Source organism: Hibiscus syriacus, unplaced genomic scaffold (genome assembly GCF_006381635.1).
Source record: "Hibiscus syriacus cultivar Baekdansim isolate YM2019G1 unplaced genomic scaffold, ASM638163v2 tig00109926_pilon, whole genome shotgun sequence".
Taxonomy (NCBI): domain Eukaryota; kingdom Viridiplantae; phylum Streptophyta; class Magnoliopsida; order Malvales; family Malvaceae; genus Hibiscus; species Hibiscus syriacus.
Window position 1 is genome coordinate 290,261 of NW_024062532.1, and position 20,037 is coordinate 310,297.

General features: G+C 35.2%; 2 protein-coding genes across 5 annotated transcripts; both read left to right on the forward strand.

Moving 5' to 3' along the window:
• Nucleotides 1–5,456: 5,456 nt before the first annotated feature.
• On the forward strand, nt 5,457–13,810 carry LOC120210609 (ribonuclease J-like). 3 transcript variants are annotated; one of them, XM_039209303.1, is made up of 17 exons: nt 5,457–5,717; nt 6,047–6,275; nt 6,550–6,673; nt 7,614–7,670; nt 8,087–8,278; nt 8,358–8,435; nt 8,973–9,155; nt 9,261–9,341; nt 9,858–9,923; nt 10,015–10,107; nt 10,329–10,454; nt 10,959–11,072; nt 11,559–11,654; nt 11,737–11,834; nt 11,914–12,365; nt 12,563–13,029; nt 13,703–13,810. In XM_039209303.1, exons 1-17 carry the CDS (start codon nt 5,549–5,551, stop codon nt 13,799–13,801), a joined length of 2,724 nt encoding a protein of 907 aa, XP_039065234.1. In that variant the 5' UTR covers nt 5,457–5,548; the 3' UTR covers nt 13,802–13,810. The 3 variants fall into 3 exon arrangements, with proteins under 3 accessions (XP_039065234.1, XP_039065235.1, XP_039065236.1); XM_039209304.1 differs by having other exon boundaries at nt 12,566–13,029; XM_039209305.1 differs by lacking the exon at nt 5,457–5,717 and having other exon boundaries at nt 6,133–6,275; nt 6,550–6,659.
• A 1,743-nt stretch (nt 13,811–15,553) lies between these two features.
• Nucleotides 15,554–19,281, forward strand: LOC120210612 (UPF0235 protein At5g63440-like). Of its 2 annotated transcripts, none has more exons than XM_039209307.1 (7): nt 15,554–15,752; nt 16,786–16,900; nt 17,203–17,356; nt 17,561–17,657; nt 18,651–18,739; nt 18,842–18,910; nt 19,067–19,281. In XM_039209307.1, exons 1-7 carry the CDS (start codon nt 15,638–15,640, stop codon nt 19,124–19,126), a joined length of 699 nt encoding a protein of 232 aa, XP_039065238.1. In that variant the 5' UTR covers nt 15,554–15,637; the 3' UTR covers nt 19,127–19,281. The 2 variants fall into 2 exon arrangements, with proteins under 2 accessions (XP_039065238.1, XP_039065239.1); XM_039209308.1 differs by having other exon boundaries at nt 15,571–15,752; nt 16,800–16,900.
• The last annotated feature ends 756 nt before the right edge of the window (nt 19,282–20,037 follow it).

Here is a 20,037-nt window from a genome sequence, read left to right on the forward strand (position 1 = left end):
ATGTGGGATTGAGCATTACCGACACTTGTTTCCAATACAATGTGATTATTCAGGAAACAATTAACAATCATGCACCTTAAAACAACTAAATCAGCAACCAATTGCATTAATATTATACGATTAAATATGTCATAATTAAAAGTCAATCTACAATCAATCGCGATTATTGCAATTTTAAGCAAAACATTCAAAAATAATATCACTATTTAAGGCTCAATCCCACATAGTATTGGGAACAAGTGTTGGTAATGTTCAATCCCACATATTATTGGAAACACTATTGGGAATGATATTTAAGGCTTGGCTTTCCCACTTCCTTGTTAAGTGATAGAGAACAAGGGGGACTCTCGCGCGCCGCCGTCGCCGCCGTCGCCGCCGTCCTGTCTCGTGGTCGTGGTCGTGGTAATACGTGTCTTCGACACGTCCGCACGAATACTATCTTTTTAGAGAAAATTCTTAAGAAACAAATGCAATACCGTCGTTGCAATTTTGGACTATCGCAACGAATTTGAAATAAATCGCAATGAATTTGGAATAAATCGCAACGAATTTGGAATAAATCGCAACGCGAACTTGGACTATCGCAATACGAATATGTAAATCGCAATGCGATAGTCGAAGTTCGCATTGCGAATATAGAAACTGATTTGCGATACCGGAGATCGCGTTGCGAATTATCGATCGCATTGCGATTTAGTTGGTCATTTTGATAAATCTAAAAAAAATTGATTAAAATCGTATATTATAAGACATTTTTGGTCACTGAAATTATTTTCTCTTTTATTTTGGATTTTTCGGTTATGATGGGTAAATATAAAAACCCACAAAAGATGACTGTAAAGAGGGGATGATTTTCAAGAAGAAAAAAATATAGTGTAAGGGCTCTCATATCTTCCCTTTCCCATTTAAAAAGATAGAGGAGGGCTCCAATTTTCCTTTTCCTCTCAAAAAAGTGTAACAGAGAGTTATTTACTTATTCAAAAATATAAAATGCCATAGAAAATAGCATTGTAAGGTCTCTTTACCTTCACTTTCATTTTTTAAGAGCCTTGTTGCCTTTTTTGTGTGTTCGTAAAAACAAAGTAAAATAGGAAATGGGTTAGAGTTTTTTTGGTTACTTTGTTCATAGGTTCTCGCCGGAGTGAGGAAGTGTCGTCATCGTCGAAGTGAGGAATATGAGAGGTCAGAGGCCTATTCGCCCGTTTGGGCATTTGCATGTTGTTCTAGGTTTTTTCTTTTGGGGTTTAGATGAGGTGAAAGGGAGAAGGCTTTGAGGTATTTGTGTTAGGTCTAGGCTTGCTTTTGGTGGCCGGAGTGAAGTAAGGCTGAGTTACGGCCAGGGGTCGTTGGTCAGAGGGGATGATTGTTTAACACATGAGAAAATCATTTTTGACCTTTTTAAAATAAAAGTGTCCCAAAGTGAAATCCTACAAAATTTGAGAATGAGAGAAAAAATGTTCATTTATTTAAATTATTCGAGAAAAGATCATTAGAATGTATACAACAACAACAACAAAACCCAATTCTCATATGTATGGGGTAAGGGGGAGGTAGGGTAGTAGGCTGCCCCCAACGCCAGGTTGAGAATAGCTTCCGTGAAAGACCTCCGGCAGTCAAAAAATTAAAAATATTGATAAAATGCAATGCATGTATAAATAATTACATAAATACATAGCTAAACAGTATTCATATGCAGTCATTAATACCATATGTGCTTCTGTAATGGGGAGTAATCCCTGTAAAATAATCCCTGCGAAAGAATCTCTGTATATAGACAGAAACATAAGACCCGGCTAAATTTATACAGAGGAAACATGACGAGAATGATACACAGAAGACAACGATATCAAGCCCAGTTCTAATCATTCATAAATACCAATAACAGAAAAGTATAAAAAGTAAAAGTCATGGAAATTACTACAAATGCCTTTAAAAGAAGACAAAGATGATACACCCTATAGATTGGACCCACACTACTCGACTACCATAGTCTTAAGCCTCAATAATTTCCTATCATAGGTCATGTCTTCGGTAAGGCCTAAATCCATCAAATCATATCTCAAGCAGTCATCTCACTTCCGCCTTGGTCGTCCTTTCCTTCTGGCACCGTCGACTGTAATCGACTCTACCCTCCTGACCGCATCCGACGGTAGTCGCCTAAGGACGTGCCCAAACCACCGTAGTCTTCCCTCCCTCAATTTTTCGGAAACAGACACCACCCCTAAGGACATCCTAATAGCAGAGTTTGTCGTCATATCCCACAGAGTCCTACCACATGTCCATCGAAGCATTCTCATTTCTGCGGCCTCTATCCTCCTTACGTGATCCTTCTTGGGTGCCCAACATTCTGATCCATACAACAGCGCTGGTCTTATTGCCATTCTATAAAATTTTCCCTTAAGTTTTAGAGGCACCTTCTTGTCACACAAAACTCCACTAGCGGCCCTCCACTTCTGATCATTAGAATGTATAAAAGGTCAAATCTCGACGTCTTTAAATAATCGAATACTCTTCTTCTTTCTAAAAAAGATTGGTAGTTTTTAATTTAATTTGTTTCATGCATTCGAACGTTACAATAGAATCGTAATATTTTTTTTATTGGAGTAGGAATTGATTGCCTCAAGGTATGAGAGGTTGATTATTCTCGATGGGAAATAATTAAATATTATTATGATATATTCTAAAATTCAAAAAAAATTATTCGAAGGGATTATTAACTAAATTAAATTAAAACTTGTAGATTTCATTGCAAAGATAATTAATTAATCGATTAGGTAACGATTTATGGCGTTGTGAGGTACTAATCATTCCCTACGCGTAACCGACTCCCTAACTCAATTTTCTGGTACACATACCGTAAATTTTTTATTTTAATTAAAATTAATATTTTTATTAAAATAACAAATATGTTTTTTGAGTGCTAATCCAGTTTGAACCTTTTAAGATTGAAGCTTATAAAAAGTTAGATAGGACCAATGACTTATGTGAAGTGCAATGCCTACACAGGTCAACTTATGTGAAGTTTATGCGAAAAGAAGCAGCAGAGAATTTGCTGCTATAGTAGATGGGTTCTGATGAGGTGGGAAAGGTGGGGAGGGAAGGAATACGGTGGTGGTGGGTATTTGAAAAAATTTGAAAATTATAAAGTTTTGGAGGTAAATTATATATGAAATCATTGTTTAATGATTTATTTTACGTTTTAGTAGTAGTTTAGGGGTAAAATTAAAAATTAACCTTTTAATTAACGTTTACACGTCATCAATTTAATTTAAAGAACATGACAATGAGTGAGCATTTCGTTACATATCGAAAACATTAGTGAACATTTTGTTATATATCGTTAATGTTAGTGACAATTTTGTAACTTTCAAAACTTCAATGAGAAAAACAAAAATTTACTAAATTTTTTGTGATAATTTGTATAGTTTACCCATTCTTTTGTCATAGGGGAAGTTCTACTGTAGAGATGCCTAATTTAATTTAAGACTAAGGAAAGACAAAAAATGAGCACATCTGAAAGTATGATAAAAATATAACATTTTCGATAGAGCGCAACCTAAAATATTTTTTTTCCTAATATTATATGTTGAACAAAAATGTTAAGAAAAAATTAACATTTTAAATTGCGTCTAACGAAAATGTTATATTTCATTTTATTACATTTTCAATTGCGTCAATTACCTACCATTTCTTAACTTTAAATTAGGCGGTTGTACCTCATTAACAAAGTGATTACATGACCTTATAACTCAATTCACCATTTGGCCCCAATCGATCAGTCCCCTTGTACAGGCTTTTCACCTTTGACTTCAGCAACCTTTTCATCAGAGATGGAACCAATATCAAATATTGGGAGGGACAAGATACTTAAATATATAGTTTTGTCTCTGTTCGTCACTCACCATTTGTCATGGATAACTTTAAGGCACCACCGTAACTTACTGACCCTCCATTAGACTTACATCATTAACATCAGGCTTCACCTCAATCGTCATTGATGGTTGAACAAACGACATAGGTGGAGCTGTATAGGGACGGACGTAAAATTTTATGTTAGAAATAAACTTAAATTTATAAAATTTTAAGGGGAAGAACTTGAAATTATAAAATTATAAGGGGACGAAAACAATTTTTTTTAATAGAAAATATATAATTTTTTTTTAAAATATATAATAAATTTAAATTTTTAGAGGGCAACCGCCCGCCTAGATCGATCCCTGGAATGCTGCATCCTCCTCCGCTTTCTTTTCAAGTTGGTCCATGTTATATTGGTTTCTTCTCAGGCTTAATCCTGTGACTTGCTATTGCGGGCTTAACCCACTGCAACCAAAGAATCCTTATTTTCTACATGTCAAAGAGGATCATGCAGTGCAACCAAAGGTTTGAAACAAAGACACTAATCAGTTTTTGAAGTGGAATTCACTGGGGAACCAAATCATTAACATCACCGATTACATTACTTGAAAAAGAAAATAAGTGAACTAATTAAGCAAATTCTCAAAGTGAAAGGAGCTTATTGCATGCTATACATTTAACTGATACCAAAAGGTGCATGCAGATCAATTAATCTACTGTCGTGGCTCCACAAGCATATATAATATCTTTTCATTTACTCCGTGTTGCCCTTGCAAAATATACATGTACTGAATTTAATTTAAGGGAAAAGCTTGCAAAATATTAATGACTTTGGGAAGTGAGGCACATCTCTAATGGCTTCAGAAATGGCCTTCAACCTTGGGTCATCTTGTAAACCATTCTGATATCCAGCAAACATGTTTTTCCCCTGCAATAAGCTTGCTTTTACTGTCTTAAATTATGCTAGTGTTGGAAGAAAAGAAAGAAACGAGTGTTCTTGTTGGTTTATGCGGGCTTAACTTAAAAGAAGGGAAGGAAGAGTAAATAATAATGTCAATATCTTTGTTTGCCAAAATGCACCACTTAAGAGAAACCAATCTAAGGTGGACCAACCTGAAAAGAAAGTGGAGGAGGTGAAGGTAGAGCCACTGGAAGATAATGTAGCGACACCTGTGTCGTCTGATCAACCACCAACGACAATTGAGGTGAAGCATGCATGATGGTAATGCTGCAAGTCTAATGGAGGGGCAGCAAGTTACGGCGGCGCCTTCGAGTGATCCGTCGAGAAATGATGAGGGTGAAAAGGTTGCTGAAGTCATAGGTGAAAAGTCTCCAGAAGAGGATGATTAAGTGGAGTCAAAAGGTATCACTTTGTTAATAAATTATACGAGTGACTAAAAAAATCAATGCATGAAGTTTGATTATTAAATTGAAAGTTTTTAAACTTAAATGACCAAAATAAGAGTAATAATAAAGTTAAGTGATAATGTTTATAGTTTACCCTTTTAAAAATGATAAGTATGATATTTTTCGACCTTACAAAAATCAGCGCAGTTCTTCACTCAGTCAAGTTCCCGCTTCCAAAAATAGGCTCAATTATCTCTTTTAGCTTATCTCATTAAACCTTTGACATAAATGCTCAATCTTTAGGGTTTAGTCTCCTCTTTCGGCATTCCCAGACCTGAAGAAGCCAATGCAGTTAGTGCTTTTGGGAGGTTTATCTTCCGCTTTCACACCAGTTAAAGCACCAATAAAAATGGCAGCTTCCACTTCCCTCTCGCTTTTTCCGTACAGATTCTGTTACAGACCAAGCCCTATAAATCGTTACATTTCTTGCTCCGTCGGCTTTCCTACTCCCATAGGTATTTCATTTTTTTTTCTTTTTAGAACTCTGTTTGATTGCCGAGAAAGTGAAGTGGAAAGAGATTATGAAGCTTTTATGTTTTTGTTTATTTTAAGCTAGATGGAATGTTATAGTGGTTTTTGAGTGCTTTTCGAATGATGAAAATAAGATGAATTGGATGGTTTTAGCGTTTATTGACTAATATTTTTTTATAGATAGTGGAACAAAGGATAGAGAAACAAGTTGCAAGTTTTAGTCCAATCTTTATAGGATGTTGGATTGGATAAATAGATTATCTAGATTGTTGCATTCAGTGATAATGGTGGTTACTATTTTCTGTTGTTTTAGGTACACGAAGAACTAAAATTCCACTTAAAAGTTCAGGAAGATTAGATGGGGCTAGAAAAAGTATGGAAGATTCTGTCCAACGCAAGATGGAGCAGTTTTATGAAGGAACTGCTGGGCCACCGCTTCGAGTCCTTCCGATTGGTGGCTTGGGTGAAATCGGAATGAATTGCATGCTTCTTGGGCATTATGACCGCTATATTATAATTGATGCCGGTGTTATGTTTCCAGAGTAAGTATTGTGCATTTCATATCCAGAAGGATTTTGGACTAAATACTTTTATGTGTAATTCATGCTTAAGGAGAGAAAGTTAGTTTTAAGTTCTAATTTCTGTTGCTTTTTTCCCCCTGAAATTTCCTAATGTCAGAAGACAACCCGATTTTGACTAGGTTGATGTTTTACTTGTGGAAATATACGTCAAATGTGTTGATACTGATACGGTTACTTTAATTTCTATGCTCTTCTTTATTATATTAATGTTGCACTGTATTTGACATCATTTCAGCTATGATGAGCTTGGAGTCCAAAAGATTATACCTGATACAACATTTATTAAGAAATGGAGCCACAAAATTGAAGCAGTTGTGATAACACATGGCCATGAAGATCACATTGGTGCGTTGCCTTGGGTAATACTTGTCTGCCATGCCTGTTAAATATTGTATGCTTACCTTTTCCTCACCTGTTAAACAGTTCTTAATAGTGTATCTAAACTTCTTATCACTTTCTTTTTTCTCGGGTATGCCATGTTTTCCCAAGTGTGGTATGTTTATAGTGCATTGCATATATTAATGCCTCCAGCTTCCTATTTTATCAAGCATGCCATGGTTTGTGCAGAAGTTCTTTCTTTCTATTGCGACTTTATAATGTTGTCAAGGATAGTACTATTTTTTCTTTTGAGCATAGTGTAATAGTGCTCTTTATGGTTGAGACTTGAGTGAATCTATTGTTGCTCTCATTTGAATTCTTGCCATGCTTGGTAGAATGATTTCTTTTTGTGGAAGTTTGGTGTTCCGTGTTTGGGAGTTGCAAAATTTTTTATTTCACCGTTTCTAGCTGCCACAAAGCTGTTTTGGCCATTTTCAATGAAACAGTGCATGTAGGTGAATCTAGACAAAATCAAGTTGTTGCTCAAGTAGTAATACTGTATCATCACGCCTACCTGGTTCAGTTTGTGGAACTTAGCTACAGGGAAGGTGTAAATTGTTCTCAGAATTTTGTTTCATTTCTTCTCATTCTATTTAAAAGCTTCACAGTTTCTTCTCTGTACTCTGCTCATTAGTTTTACATCCACTGATTAGTCAGTAAAGCTGGCAACTAATTAAGAATCACAAAACCTAACCATGTCCATACTGCCTAGCTACACTTACACTGGATGAGAACCTTTCAGAGTAATGTATTGCATTGATCTGGGGTTTCAGATATTAATTATCAATAAAGCTGCTTTAGATGGCAATTAGTATGGTCTTGTAAATGGTAGCATAATTGATGACACTAGAGTTTAGCATAGTGTTTATGTTGCATTTTCTTTTTAACATCATATTAGAAGTTCGCTCTCTGTTTGTGCAGGTTATCCCAGCATTGGATCCCCATACTCCCATATATGCATCATCCTTTACAATGGAGGTACTTCTAATAATCAGAAAAATACATGCAATATGAATGCAAAAAGGCACATACTGCTTTTTGAAAACTTACCATGTCTTATTTCATGACATGCCCAGAGGTATTGACAGAAATTACTCATTTATGGATGCTGATCTGAATGTTATAAAATCTCTATGAGCATGACCTTTATCCTAGTTTATGAGAATTGCTCCTTAAAAGTCTATACACCTTTTAATAATTACGATTGTTTGTCTTTGTAGTTCGGTAGCTATTAGAAGTTGTTTTCCTTGTCACAACACGACTGGTCTTACTATTGTTTAGGGTTTATACTTCTTAATTTATTATACTCATCAGTGTGCAAAATGATAACTTACTATTGCATTTTTATTCTGTTGCTGAAAATGAACTGGTGACTCTTGCACTCATGTCAACAGCTGATTAAAAAGCGTTTGAAGGAGAATGGGATTTTTGTACCATCTAGGCTTAAAGTATTTAAAATCAGGAGGAGATTTATGGCTGGGCCATTTGAAATAGAGCCTCTCAGAGTAACCCATTCAATTCCTGATTGTTGTGGATTAGTTCTTCGCTGTGCCGATGGTACAATTCTTCACACTGGGGACTGGAAGGTGGGATTTCCTCCCCTTGCATTTTTATCTTGTTACTATTACGTGACTTTCAGGCCACATAAGCTGTTAAAGTTGACAGATTGATGAATCACCACTGGATGGGAAGAATTTTGACCGAAAGTGTTTAGAGGAACTCTCTAAGGAAGGAGTAACACTGGTAAGCTTCCCGAATCTATTCTCCTTAGTTCTGTGAGAGGGTTTTAGAGCAGATTACAAGGGTCACCTATAGGGAGTGGAAGTGAGTGTGTGTTAAAGGTTCATAAGGGAATTGGAAATGAACTATTAGTTCCATCTACAGTAGTCTGTAACAGAACCAAGTGTAGAAATATGATTGTTTCAATGAATTGACTCATGGTTTATGCATATCTGCTCAGGCTTTTATAATCAACTAAGATGGTTGTTTTGAATATGATATTGCTTTATATTTGAGACTTTTGATTTGTTTCGTTGCAAAATCAAAGATGAACCCTGGCAACTGACACCTTGCATTTCTTATGTCTCTTCTTTTGTTTCCATAGGTTTTTTAAATGATATATTTTGTATGCATTAAATCCACAGAAAGTAAAGACATATATGTTGTCTAGATTTGTCTTGATCTTTTAAGCTAAAATTCTTATGATGCAAATTGAGCTTGTAACTTCTTTCAAAACTGTTCCAAGTACAAATGGATAATTCAGTTAGTGCATATTTACAGATGATGAGTGACTCGACCAATGTATTGTCACCTGGAAGGACAATTAGCGAAACTGCAGTAGCAGATGCATTGTTGAGGCATATTTCAGGTGCTAAAGGAAGGATCATTACTACTCAGTTTGCATCAAACATACACCGGCTTGGAAGTGTAAAGGCTGCGGCAGATTTAACGGGTAGAAAATTGGTATGTTTTGTGTGACCGTAATGCTATCCTGTGAACCTAGTTGTCATAATGATAGTTATTTCAAGTTTGATTTTGATAGCTTAGATATTGTGGTCCCTGATCTAGGTATTTGTTGGCATGTCACTGAGGACGTATCTGGATGCAGCTTGGAAGGATGGAAAAGCACCAATTGATCCATCAACTCTGGTACTCACTCTTTTGAGACTTAGCTCTTTTTTTTTTTACCTGTATAGTATACAGTTTTCTCCTTGTGGCAAGTATCAATCTTTTGCTTTTCTTGTAAGTTATAAGTTTGGTGTTATCAGATTAAGCTACTCAGTTGCTAAACTGCTTTTGTCCAAATTCTGCAGTTCTTGTTTAAGCTCATTTAATGTATATGTAAACCTTTAATGAAATGATAAGATTTGTAATTGGTATCCTCATTTGCTAGTCTTGCCCCTAAGAACGTTTCTTCCAACAAAATTATCCTATAAGATAACTTTTTGTCGCTTACGTGGTGTTAATGTTAGCTCTTATTTTAACGTTAAGCACTTCCAAATTGAATTTGGATATCTTCCTAATGTTATTATTCGTTTCTCATCTTCCTAATAAACTATTTTTTTTTTAAAAAGGAACTATCCTAAGTGGAATGCTTTCTTGCCATGAAAAACTGATTGTTTATGTTCTAATGTTTGCTCTCTGCTCTTTCCATTATGATTGTAGGTGAAAGCAGAAGATATTGATGCCTATGCTCCAAAGGATTTGATAATTGTCACAACTGGATCACAAGTAAGTTGATCTCACTGGTTCCAAATTCCAATGAGCAACACTTTTAGTTGACTCTTTATCTGGCTTGTGGCTGTGCGCTCTATTATGTCAGGCAGAGCCACGTGCTGCCTTGAATCTTGCATCGTATGGAAGTAGTCATTCCTTCAAACTGAACAAGGAAGATGTGATTCTCTATTCAGCTAAGGTAATGATAACGTATGACATTCATTCATTTCTAGCTGAAAAGATTTCTTTGTGCTCTTAATAACTGAATATTTGCTGATGGAAATAAAAAAATGTGGTGCGATTAACTTTTATTGTTCTTTCTAGTCTAACATGAGCTGTCTTGTATCCTATGCCATGGGATAGAGTTTGTTAATCTTTTTACTATATGTTAAGACATTAATTCTTTTACTTTTATATCAGGTAATCCCTGGTAATGAATCTCGGGTGATGAAGATGCTAAACCGAATATCAGAGATTGGATCAAATATAGTGATGGGTAAGAATGAGGGGCTGCATACTTCTGGTCATGCGTACCGTGGAGAACTAGTAAGCTGATTCAACATTGCTTTGAATGATTGATTTTAGAAGTTTCTTGGTCACTTTCACTTTGTTGTTCCTTGAACAAACAAAATACAGAAGTATAGGAAAACAGCACAACATTTAAATTCAGGATGCTACAGTCTACATTGTTAATGCATTTGTTTGTGGGGCCTGTGGTTGCAAGATAATATATTAAAGGGAGAATGCTAAAATCTCCTTTCTAAATTTTCTCCTCTGTTTGCTCACCTTGGATATAACATGAGTTTATATTTCTGTTTTTATTCATTTTTTTCCTTAGAAAGGGAATTAATCTGTTACTTCAGTATCGGCTAAATAAAGGGGGTTCCTTAAGATTTTGTTTCTTGACTTAGAAAAGGATAACTTGGATGTGAATTAGATGTCCTATGGATGTGATTTGAATTGATCAAATCAGATACATAGATTTTGAGTGTGATTATTTTTTCTCCTGTTGTCAATGTAAAACTCTATCTGAATGGTTTTATTTTGAAGGAGGAAGTACTTCAAATTGTAAAGCCACAACATTTTCTACCCATACATGGAGAGCTCTTGTTCCTAAAAGAGCATGAGCTACTTGGGAAATCAACGGGTATTCGACACACCACTGTGAGTTGCTATTTTCATTACTCTCCAAGGACTTCTTTATTTATTTATTTTTGTGATTTTCTAAAGTTGATTTTTTAATGTAATATTTCGTGTGATTTTTTTACTAATGGATGAAGTTTAATTTATAACTTTGTTTAGTCTTAAGTTGTCCAAGAATTAATCTGAACATGAAATGACAGCTACTAGGTCTCAGTAAGACTAGATGATTTTGGTAAGATCTTTTTTATGTTCACAAAAATAGGGATAGTTTAACAAAGAAAGCTTGTTAAAGAAAAAGTATATATATTACTGAACGAGATACATGTTAGAATTGACCGACTGAAAGGACAGTAGATCAGAGTTGGTGATAATAACAAACATATTGCAAGGAGAATAAACGAGATGCTTGGAGATTTTGATTCATCATAGGGATTGCTTCCACATTATCTATCATGGTAGAATATGCTGTTGCACTCTATTAATTGTAATTCTTATTTATCATATCAGGTTATAAAGAATGGAGAGATGCTTGGGGTTTCTCATTTGAGGAATAGAAGAGTTCTTTCTAACGGTTTCAGTTCCCTTGGGAAGGAGAATTTGCAGGTTTGAAACCCTTAAAAGTATTTGGCAGTTCTTGAAAAAGTTAATTGAGAAGGATATTCATGAATTTAGTTCTAAATTGCAGCTAATGTACAGTGATGGTGATAAAGCATTTGGAACATCAACTGAACTTTGTGTTGATGAGAGGCTAAGAATTGCATCTGATGGTATTATAGTGGTCAGGTAGATAAGTTTAGATGCTTAAATGAAATCTCAATGTATTTCATATTTGTTCGTGGATATTAATATATTCCTTTTGCAGCATGGAAATTTTACGCCCCCAAAAGGAAGATGGCATAGTTGAAAATAGATTAAAAGGGAGGATAAGAATCACTACACGCTGCTTATGGCTAGACAAGGGGAAGCTTTTAGATACACTCCATAAAGCTGCTCATGCGGCACTGTCAAGCTGTCCTGTGAATTGTCCTCTACCTCACATGGAAAGAACTGTTTCAGAGGTATTGAGGAAGACAGTAAGGAAGTATAGTGGTAAGAGGCCTGAAGTCATTGCCATTGCATCAGAGAACCCAGCAGGAGTTCTCTCTGAAGAGCTGAATGAAAGGCTATCTGGTAATTCCAATGTTGGTTTTGAGTTGCCAACATTGAGAGACATGGTAGATGAGCATCCAAAAAGGGGATCACCAAACAAGATAAAAGCAGAAGAAGATGACAGTACGTTGCATGTAGAGGATGCCTCGGAACAAAATTTGATAGGTTGGTCCTTGTCCTCTTTTTTGCTGTCTTCCAATCTCTTGCGTGTTCATTCAAGTTCCGTCTGTGAGCATGTAGCTGGATATGTGTTCAAATGTTTGTGTTGGAATTGGTAATTTATTGATCTGAATGGTAGTTTACTTTGTGATTTAATACTCCTGTTTCATTGATGTGTTCTATTTTATCATGATTTCTTCAAGCAGATGGTGATGGTGAAGTCGACAGGTTCTTACCCGAGGACGACGCCAGTACATCAAGTCCTGACCGTGCAGAAAGTCATACACTCAATAATGATGATTCTGATGAATTTTGGATATCATTCATCAAATCATCGTCACCTGTTGACAATTTAGAAAAAGATAATGTGTTGGTCCAAAAGGAGGAACACGAGCCAGAACTTGAGAGTGATGGCACTGCTAGCAGTGGTGATAAGCCGGAAAAACCTAGCTCTCAACTAAAGTCATCAAAGCCTAAGAGGAACAAATGGAAACCTGAAGAGGTTAAGAAGCTGATTAAACTACGGGGGGATTTGCATATCAGATTTCAAGCTGTGAAGGGGAGAATGGCCCTCTGGGAGGAAATATCTACAAGCTTGTTGGAAGAAGGAATTAGTCGAAGCCCTGCACAGTGTAAATCTCTATGGGCATCCCTGGTTCAGAAATATGAGGTTGGGTCTCTCTCTTTTTAGTGTTTCCTGTAGAACTATTGCTGATATATCTCTATATTGATTGTAGGATAGTTTACCCATCTGGGGCAAAGCAAAACTCAACTCAACTCCAAATCGATTTTTTAAATTTTGAATTATTTGAGTTAATTGAGTCAACTCGAATTATCGAGTTGGATTTCGAGTTTGAGTCAAGGAATTTAAGAATTTCGAGTCAATCGAAAAATAAAAAATTAGCTGAGTATTTTTACAGTTTTATGATTTGGTCCCTAATTTATTTATTCCTTCAATTCTCCCTTCATTTGAAGTCTATTTTTTTTCCAAATTTGAACTACATGTTCCTAAATTATTGTAGAATACCTATGTATAAAAAATTTAGCCTTTTGCAGTTTTATGATTTTCTCACCCCTATATGCATGAATGGAATAGGTTCCGTGTGGCTTTAGTTTCATAGCCATTTATGTTGGTCCCTATAGCTTCACCTGCACATTGAAGAATGTAAATATCTAGATTCATAGCCATTCATGTTGGTCCCTATAGCTTCTCCTCCACATGGATATGGGGATATGGTTTTTCAAGGATCCTCTAATTACATGAAAATCGTGAAAAAGAATTGAACATAACTGTGTCCAGCACTAGCACCTTATTGACAAGTTTGGCATATATATTTTGACAGGAAAACAAGAATGAGAAGAAAAGTCGTAAGAGTTGGCCCTATTTTGAGGACATGAATAGGGTTTTAAGTGATTTTGAGGGACAACCACAAAATGACTGAAGTGTGGAGGAGGAGATGCTAAACATGCAATATTAAAATATGTAAGCAGTGATAACTATCGTGACCATGGAATCCAAGGCTTGTTTTTGAGGTTGGTAAAGTGTTCAATCATTTCATTCATGTATAAATGGTAGAAATGGGCCAAATCAGAGAGGCCATTCATGGGGGAACAATTTTGTATTAAGACTTCCTGTAAATTTAAAAGTTTATTATTTCTTAATATCTGTTTATACATTTGCAAATAGTCTTTATTTTATTTTAGGTCATGAGGCTCTACTTGTGGGTTCTAGATTGAAAGCAATTGGTTTAGTCGATGGATGATGCCGATCATGTGATCAAGCTGAAGATACCCGATGATGAAAGGATTATCATCTTAGCTGCAGTTGATAGGCTTGTGATTAAGGGCCAGCAGACATCTTGTGGAGAATGGTTGGAAGATGCTTCGACTCCAATAGCTTCACTTTCCTTCTGGCTGAATGGCATAGTTGATAAAATTTTTAAATTAATATTTGAAATAGAATTATCCTTATAATTTGATGACTATACACGTAGTTTACCCTAAAAAAAGAGCTTCTTGGTAAAATGGACAACTAACATAAAAAAAAATTCAAGTATCATGCACAGGGTAAACTACTCAAATGGCAACTTAATTATGGGATTTGTGTCGATATAATCTCCATACTTTCAACTTTGATAATACGACTATATAATTGTTTAAGTGCTTTTAAAGTAGCCAACATAGTTGATGTCGTTATTATTGACCAACAGCAAGTTTGAGGTCAACATCAACGCACTGTTTCTTTTGCAACAACAAATAGATATATTGAAATCACTTAAATAGTTATGTCCTCGTATTATTAAAGTTGAAAGTATGATAATCATATCAATACTAAACCATAATTAAGGGGTCATTTTACCCTTTTTAGTATGTTATATTTCCTCGTTCTCCGCAATTTCAGTTGACATTTGTTTAATGAACACCATAGAATGACCGCTACCCAACAAACTCAGGAAATGCTCAAAATGTGGCACTGTCACCTTTATGCCTTAATTTGACCTTCTTGAACCTCTAATTAAACTAATGTTTCTACCGTTAATATATGCTTTTAAGTTTCAATCATCTTATCAAACAAATAATTGGCATGTTAAGATTTTAAGTTAAAATTTATTAAAGTTAAGATTTTAAGTATGTGAATTAAATTAAAACATTTGGTTTATGGGTTAAATTAAAAACCTAGAATTATATTACCCCTTTTAACCCTATCAAAACACACTTGGTAGAAAATCACCACCACATAAACTTCTCATATTGTCGGACCAGTATATATTATAGTTATGAAGTGTCCTGCGTTTAAGTAAAATTTTATGTTTTGATATTTGTGTAGGTAGAAAATTCTTGTTGAGTGAGTCACTTATGAAAACTTAGTTTACTAGTCAGATCGATTTAAATGAGTGAAGGCAAAACCTTGAAACTAAAAGATAACAAGAAAAAAGTTTAAAATTTGTCACAGCCTCAAGCATATCCCCGCAACTTTCTGGAAGTTAATTTTAAAAAAAAAGTTAGGTGACTAAAATAAAATATATGAAATAAATGGGTGATCATATAGGTAGTTTACCCTAAATGTTATTTCCCAAACAACGCGATTCATATCAGAGTAGCTAAACGACATTACTTAGCTAGCAGCTCTAGCCTCTAGCTCAAGGGCTGGCGGCTCATTATAGCCGCCGGAAATATAATTGGGCCGAAGAAATAAAAAAAAGGAGGTAAAATATTAAGGCGATTGAAGAAGAGAAGGGAAAGGGGAAAGGGGAAAGGGGAAAGGGGAAAGGGCGAAAATGCCGAAGAGAACAACGCATACGTACTCGAGCGAAGACGCAGCACCAGATGGACCTGACTCTGATCTCTTCGTCTACTATTGCAAGCACTGCGGCTCTCACGTTCTTATTACCGGTTAGCTCTTCCCTTCTTTCGATTTTCTCCGTTTAGGTGCTTCTAGGTTTTATGTTAACAAATCTTGCACACATAGCTCCATTGTTATCGATTCCGAATCTATATTAAACAGTTTCCCAACAATCAAATGTTTTCACCTTGTTTTTACGCGAGGATTCTAATTTTTTAATGTGCTCTGATGTTTTGTTCTTTGATTAAACGTTGCTTTAGCAGATGATTTGGATCTTTTATTTTTACGGTAAAACATGTTTAAGTCAACGTCAGAGATGTATTGCCATGCGATAACTGTGTAAATGTCCAATCTTGCTTTTTTTTTCATGGATCCATTGCTGTAAGAAAGAAAAAAGTGTTACAATTCAAATATGGACAGGCAGTAGAACTAGTCACTACGTGTCTAGCTAGCTGGTCATTAGTCTATTGTGATAGCCCTTGGTACGACTTTACATTGGGTTCAAAAGAGAGGCAGGCATGTCTTTGGTGTGAAGTAAGCAAGAAAATATAAAACAAAATTGCTCTCTTCTCTCTCCTTTTCTTTCAATTGTACTCTTATATGTTTCTTATGTTTTATCTCATGTTGCTAGATTGGTTCGGATTGGCCCATACCAAAAGGCTTTTGAAAGGTCATTGTAATTGAATGTTGTTGTGAGCTTTTGCAAAGATTAAAATATAAATGCAACTTTAAGGATACGGGTACCTACTTATTAGTGATATCTCATGATCAAAACAAAGATAATTTAGATTCTCGAATCACTTCATTCCTGGTTCTATTGTCACAAAAATTTCCTTTTTATGTGATTTTACATCCAGACAAGTAGTTACTGTCTAAATGACTGCATGTGACTCAATGAAGTCATTTCCCCCTAATGGAGCAGCCTACACCTCTGCCTTGATGTATAGGCTTTCCTTTTCTTTCTGAAGTTCTTTGTTTTGACAGATATGGGGTAGTTGATTAATCTTTTATGATTGAATGTTTTAATTGCTTGATTAGTTTGGATAAGGCCTTCCCCGTTGCTGACAAATATTTTTTTATAAGATACTCAATTGCAGAAAATGCCCAAGAGAAAGACTGACAAAGCATATGTGCTTGACAAGAAAAAGCATCTTGCTAGGCTTAACGTTACCGAGGGGGGCAAAGTTCTCTTGAAGAGGCAAGGTTTTGTTATATATATGTGTGTACTTATTTATTTATTCATTGCTGCTGTGCAGTTGCCTAATTTTGGCTGAGCACTTTTGAATGCATCAATGCAATTCCTAGTTTTAGGTCTGATGCCATATTTGTCTATACCATGTTCCTTATTTTCTTAGCATGATTCATTTTCTTGGAATATTTTACACTTCATTTTGGCTTTCGAAAAAGTGGGTGGGGAATGAGTGATGTTTGCTTTAACTTTTAGTGATTGTACCACTTTTGCATGGAGTTTGTAGTTATGAGCATGTTACCTTCTTCCAGGGGAGAAGGGAAATTGGAGAAGCAATTCCGTATGAATTGTTTAGGTTGTGGCCTGTTTGTTTGTTATCGGGCTGAAGAAGATCTGGAAACCGCGCCTTTCATTTATGCTGTTGATGGTGCCCTTAGTACGGTTGCTGCAGAAACCAATCCTCAGGTACAATTATGAACAGTGTCTCTGGGTTATTATTCCATCCATCATCCATGTTTCTTTAGCTATTTAGAATTTGCCAATACATTTTTCACGACTGATGTCCACATCTTTTTTATGTTAAATTTATTTCCAATTTAGTTTTCCGCAAGATGCAGCCACTATAAATATATTTGAACTTCCCTTTTCCTGGTTTCCTTTACGTTGTAGGATGCTCCTGTGCCACCTTGCATATCCCAGTTAGAGGGAGGACTTGTCCAAGTCGCCATAGAGGTGGAAGATCGTGCACAACGCTCAGCAATTACAAGTAATAAACTCCTTCAATCACCATTTTATATTCTTTATGCTTATCGCCCTTTGACATCCTTATATTTCCTTAATCATTTTTGCAACACTTTAAGTTCTTACCTGCCAAATCAAATTCTTTCCATATAATTACATTTTTGTTTGAAGTAATTTGATTATATTTCCAATACGTGGGTTTGGGAATCTTTTTTCATGCTTAAGGATATCAATTCAGACCTCTTACTGAAAGATCCTACTTCTCTATCTGTATATAAAGAACAATTGGTGGTTTTATCCACAACTCATTATGGAGCTTGAAAACGTATCTTGACATTTATGGTGTTGGAAACACTAGCACTGTAATGCTATGAGGGTACGGACAATGGAGATTGGAAAATAAGTAAGATGGACATAATTTTATGTGGATGGCATGAGGATACCAACAAAATTAGGTAAAACTAAACTGTATAATATCCTAACTCTGATGTTTGATTGTAATCCAGATGAGGTAAAAATCATGGTAAATCAATGATGTGAATGTTATTGGCTATCACTAGAGCCTTGGAAAAGGATTTTAGTACTCTGAGCCTGGAGTTTGATTTTTGAATGATGACATTCTAAGGGAATGGTAGCAGGAGTGTGAACTGTGATCTATTTGTTGATCCCATCCCCCACCCCTCATGGACTGGTAAGCTTGAAAGCCCCTGACATCACAATCTGTGGTAGGATTTGGGACCTCTGTGGACATGCTGCCTTTGGTGAAACCAACAAAATAAAAAAAAGTTGGAGGAAAAATGATATTGTATTAGCAAAGGCTCATAAAATACTTGAAAAATGATGTCATAGAGTTGAGTAGATAATTTTTACCTTTACAGGCAGAAACTACATTTTCTTGATATCTTAGCTGTTACCTTTAAGGATGCTTTACATGTTAGTTTTTAAAACCATGTTGGATGAAGATATCTTCAACTAGTCTTGATCGTATAATCTTGTCCTGGCCATTTATTCTTTCCAGGAGTAAATGCAGATGATGTACGAGTTACTGTGGCTGCACCTGCTGCCCGTGGTGAAGCTAACAGTGAACTTTTGGAATTCATGGGAAAGGTTTTTTCTGATATTTATCTAAAGCTACACAATTAAGTCAATATATATATATGTATAATAGGAAAGCTGAGCTGAAGTTAATATCATCTACCTTTTACACAGGTGCTGGGGCTGAGACTTAGCCAGATGACACTTCAGAGAGGATGGAATAACAAATCAAAGCTTCTCGTGGTAAGTGAATCAAATTCCCATAATGGTTTGTCAGTATGCATACATCCATTCCCTTATATGAATTTGATCTTCAGAGTTGAACTGTCATTGCTGTCTGGTAAAAAAAAACCCTTAAACACTTGGCTGGAAAAATAGTTTATTTGATTCTTGCATCAGGTTGAGGATTTGTCTGCCAGACAGGTGTACGAGAAACTTTTAGAAGCTGTTCAACCTTGATGCATTATGGTAATATCTTTGGGTTCAGATTCTGTGTTAACTGTTGCAAATCATGCAATCCATTGCATCACGAGGCATGCAGACTGTATTATATTTGGTGGGATCAATTGTTTTAACTTCAACCTTATGTTTTACCCCTCGAGATGGTTCGGATATAGGTATGCTATTAAATCCATTAATTGGAACAATAGTTTTTTGAAGATTAATACTTAAATGGCGAGTGTTTTTTAAATGTCAGCTAAGTACATCTTTAGCGTGATCGAAATGAGTGTCGTTTAAAGCCTTTACGTGACTGAAATGAGCGTCATTTAAAGCCTTATATGTGACCGAAATGAGCGTCATTTAAAGATCGAAATGAGTGTCGTTTCTAGAAATAGTATTGTTTGAGTGTTAGTTTTATAATTCTATTTGAAATTAGTATTATTCTCATAATATTATCCTTTTTTGATCGAATTCAAATAGGGTACTTCTTTGCCTTTGTAATATCATAAATTTATTTACATTAATTTTGTAGAAATAAAAAAGGAAGAAGATTAAAGTGGAGAAAGTATCATTCTACATGTTCATCTTTTATAAATGGTAAATATATAATTTTTAAGAATTCTACAAGGGTAAACTACATATTTAGTCGCCTAACCATCAATTTGATTTTATTTTGATCATCTAACTATTTTCTGTTTCAAAATCATCAATAATGTTATATTTTGGTTTTATTTTGGTCATTTGCCGTTAAAAAAATAACGATTATGTTGATATATCACCTTGAGATAATATAACGTAATTATAAAAAAATATCACAAATAATTTTACTAATTTTTTAAAGATGAATAATTAAAATAAAATCAAAATATAACCTTAAAAAATTAAGGGCTTAATTTCTATGTTTGTTCCAAGCCACCCAAATCTAAGAA

Coding starts and splice junctions, on each gene's coding strand:
- LOC120210612 (XM_039209307.1), top strand. CDS start 15,638: ATGCCGAAGAGAACAACGCATACGTACTCGAGCGAAGACGCAGCACCA. Junction 15,753..16,785: donor CTCTCACGTTCTTATTACCG/GTTAGCTCTTCC, acceptor TTTTTTTATAAG/ATACTCAATTGCAGAAAATG. Junction 18,740..18,841: donor TTTTGGAATTCATGGGAAAG/GTTTTTTCTGAT, acceptor CCTTTTACACAG/GTGCTGGGGCTGAGACTTAG.
- LOC120210609 (XM_039209303.1), top strand. CDS start 5,549: ATGCAGTTAGTGCTTTTGGGAGGTTTATCTTCCGCTTTCACACCAGTT. Junction 8,436..8,972: donor CTAAGGAAGGAGTAACACTG/GTAAGCTTCCCG, acceptor GCATATTTACAG/ATGATGAGTGACTCGACCAA. Junction 10,108..10,328: donor TGATTCTCTATTCAGCTAAG/GTAATGATAACG, acceptor CTTTTATATCAG/GTAATCCCTGGTAATGAATC.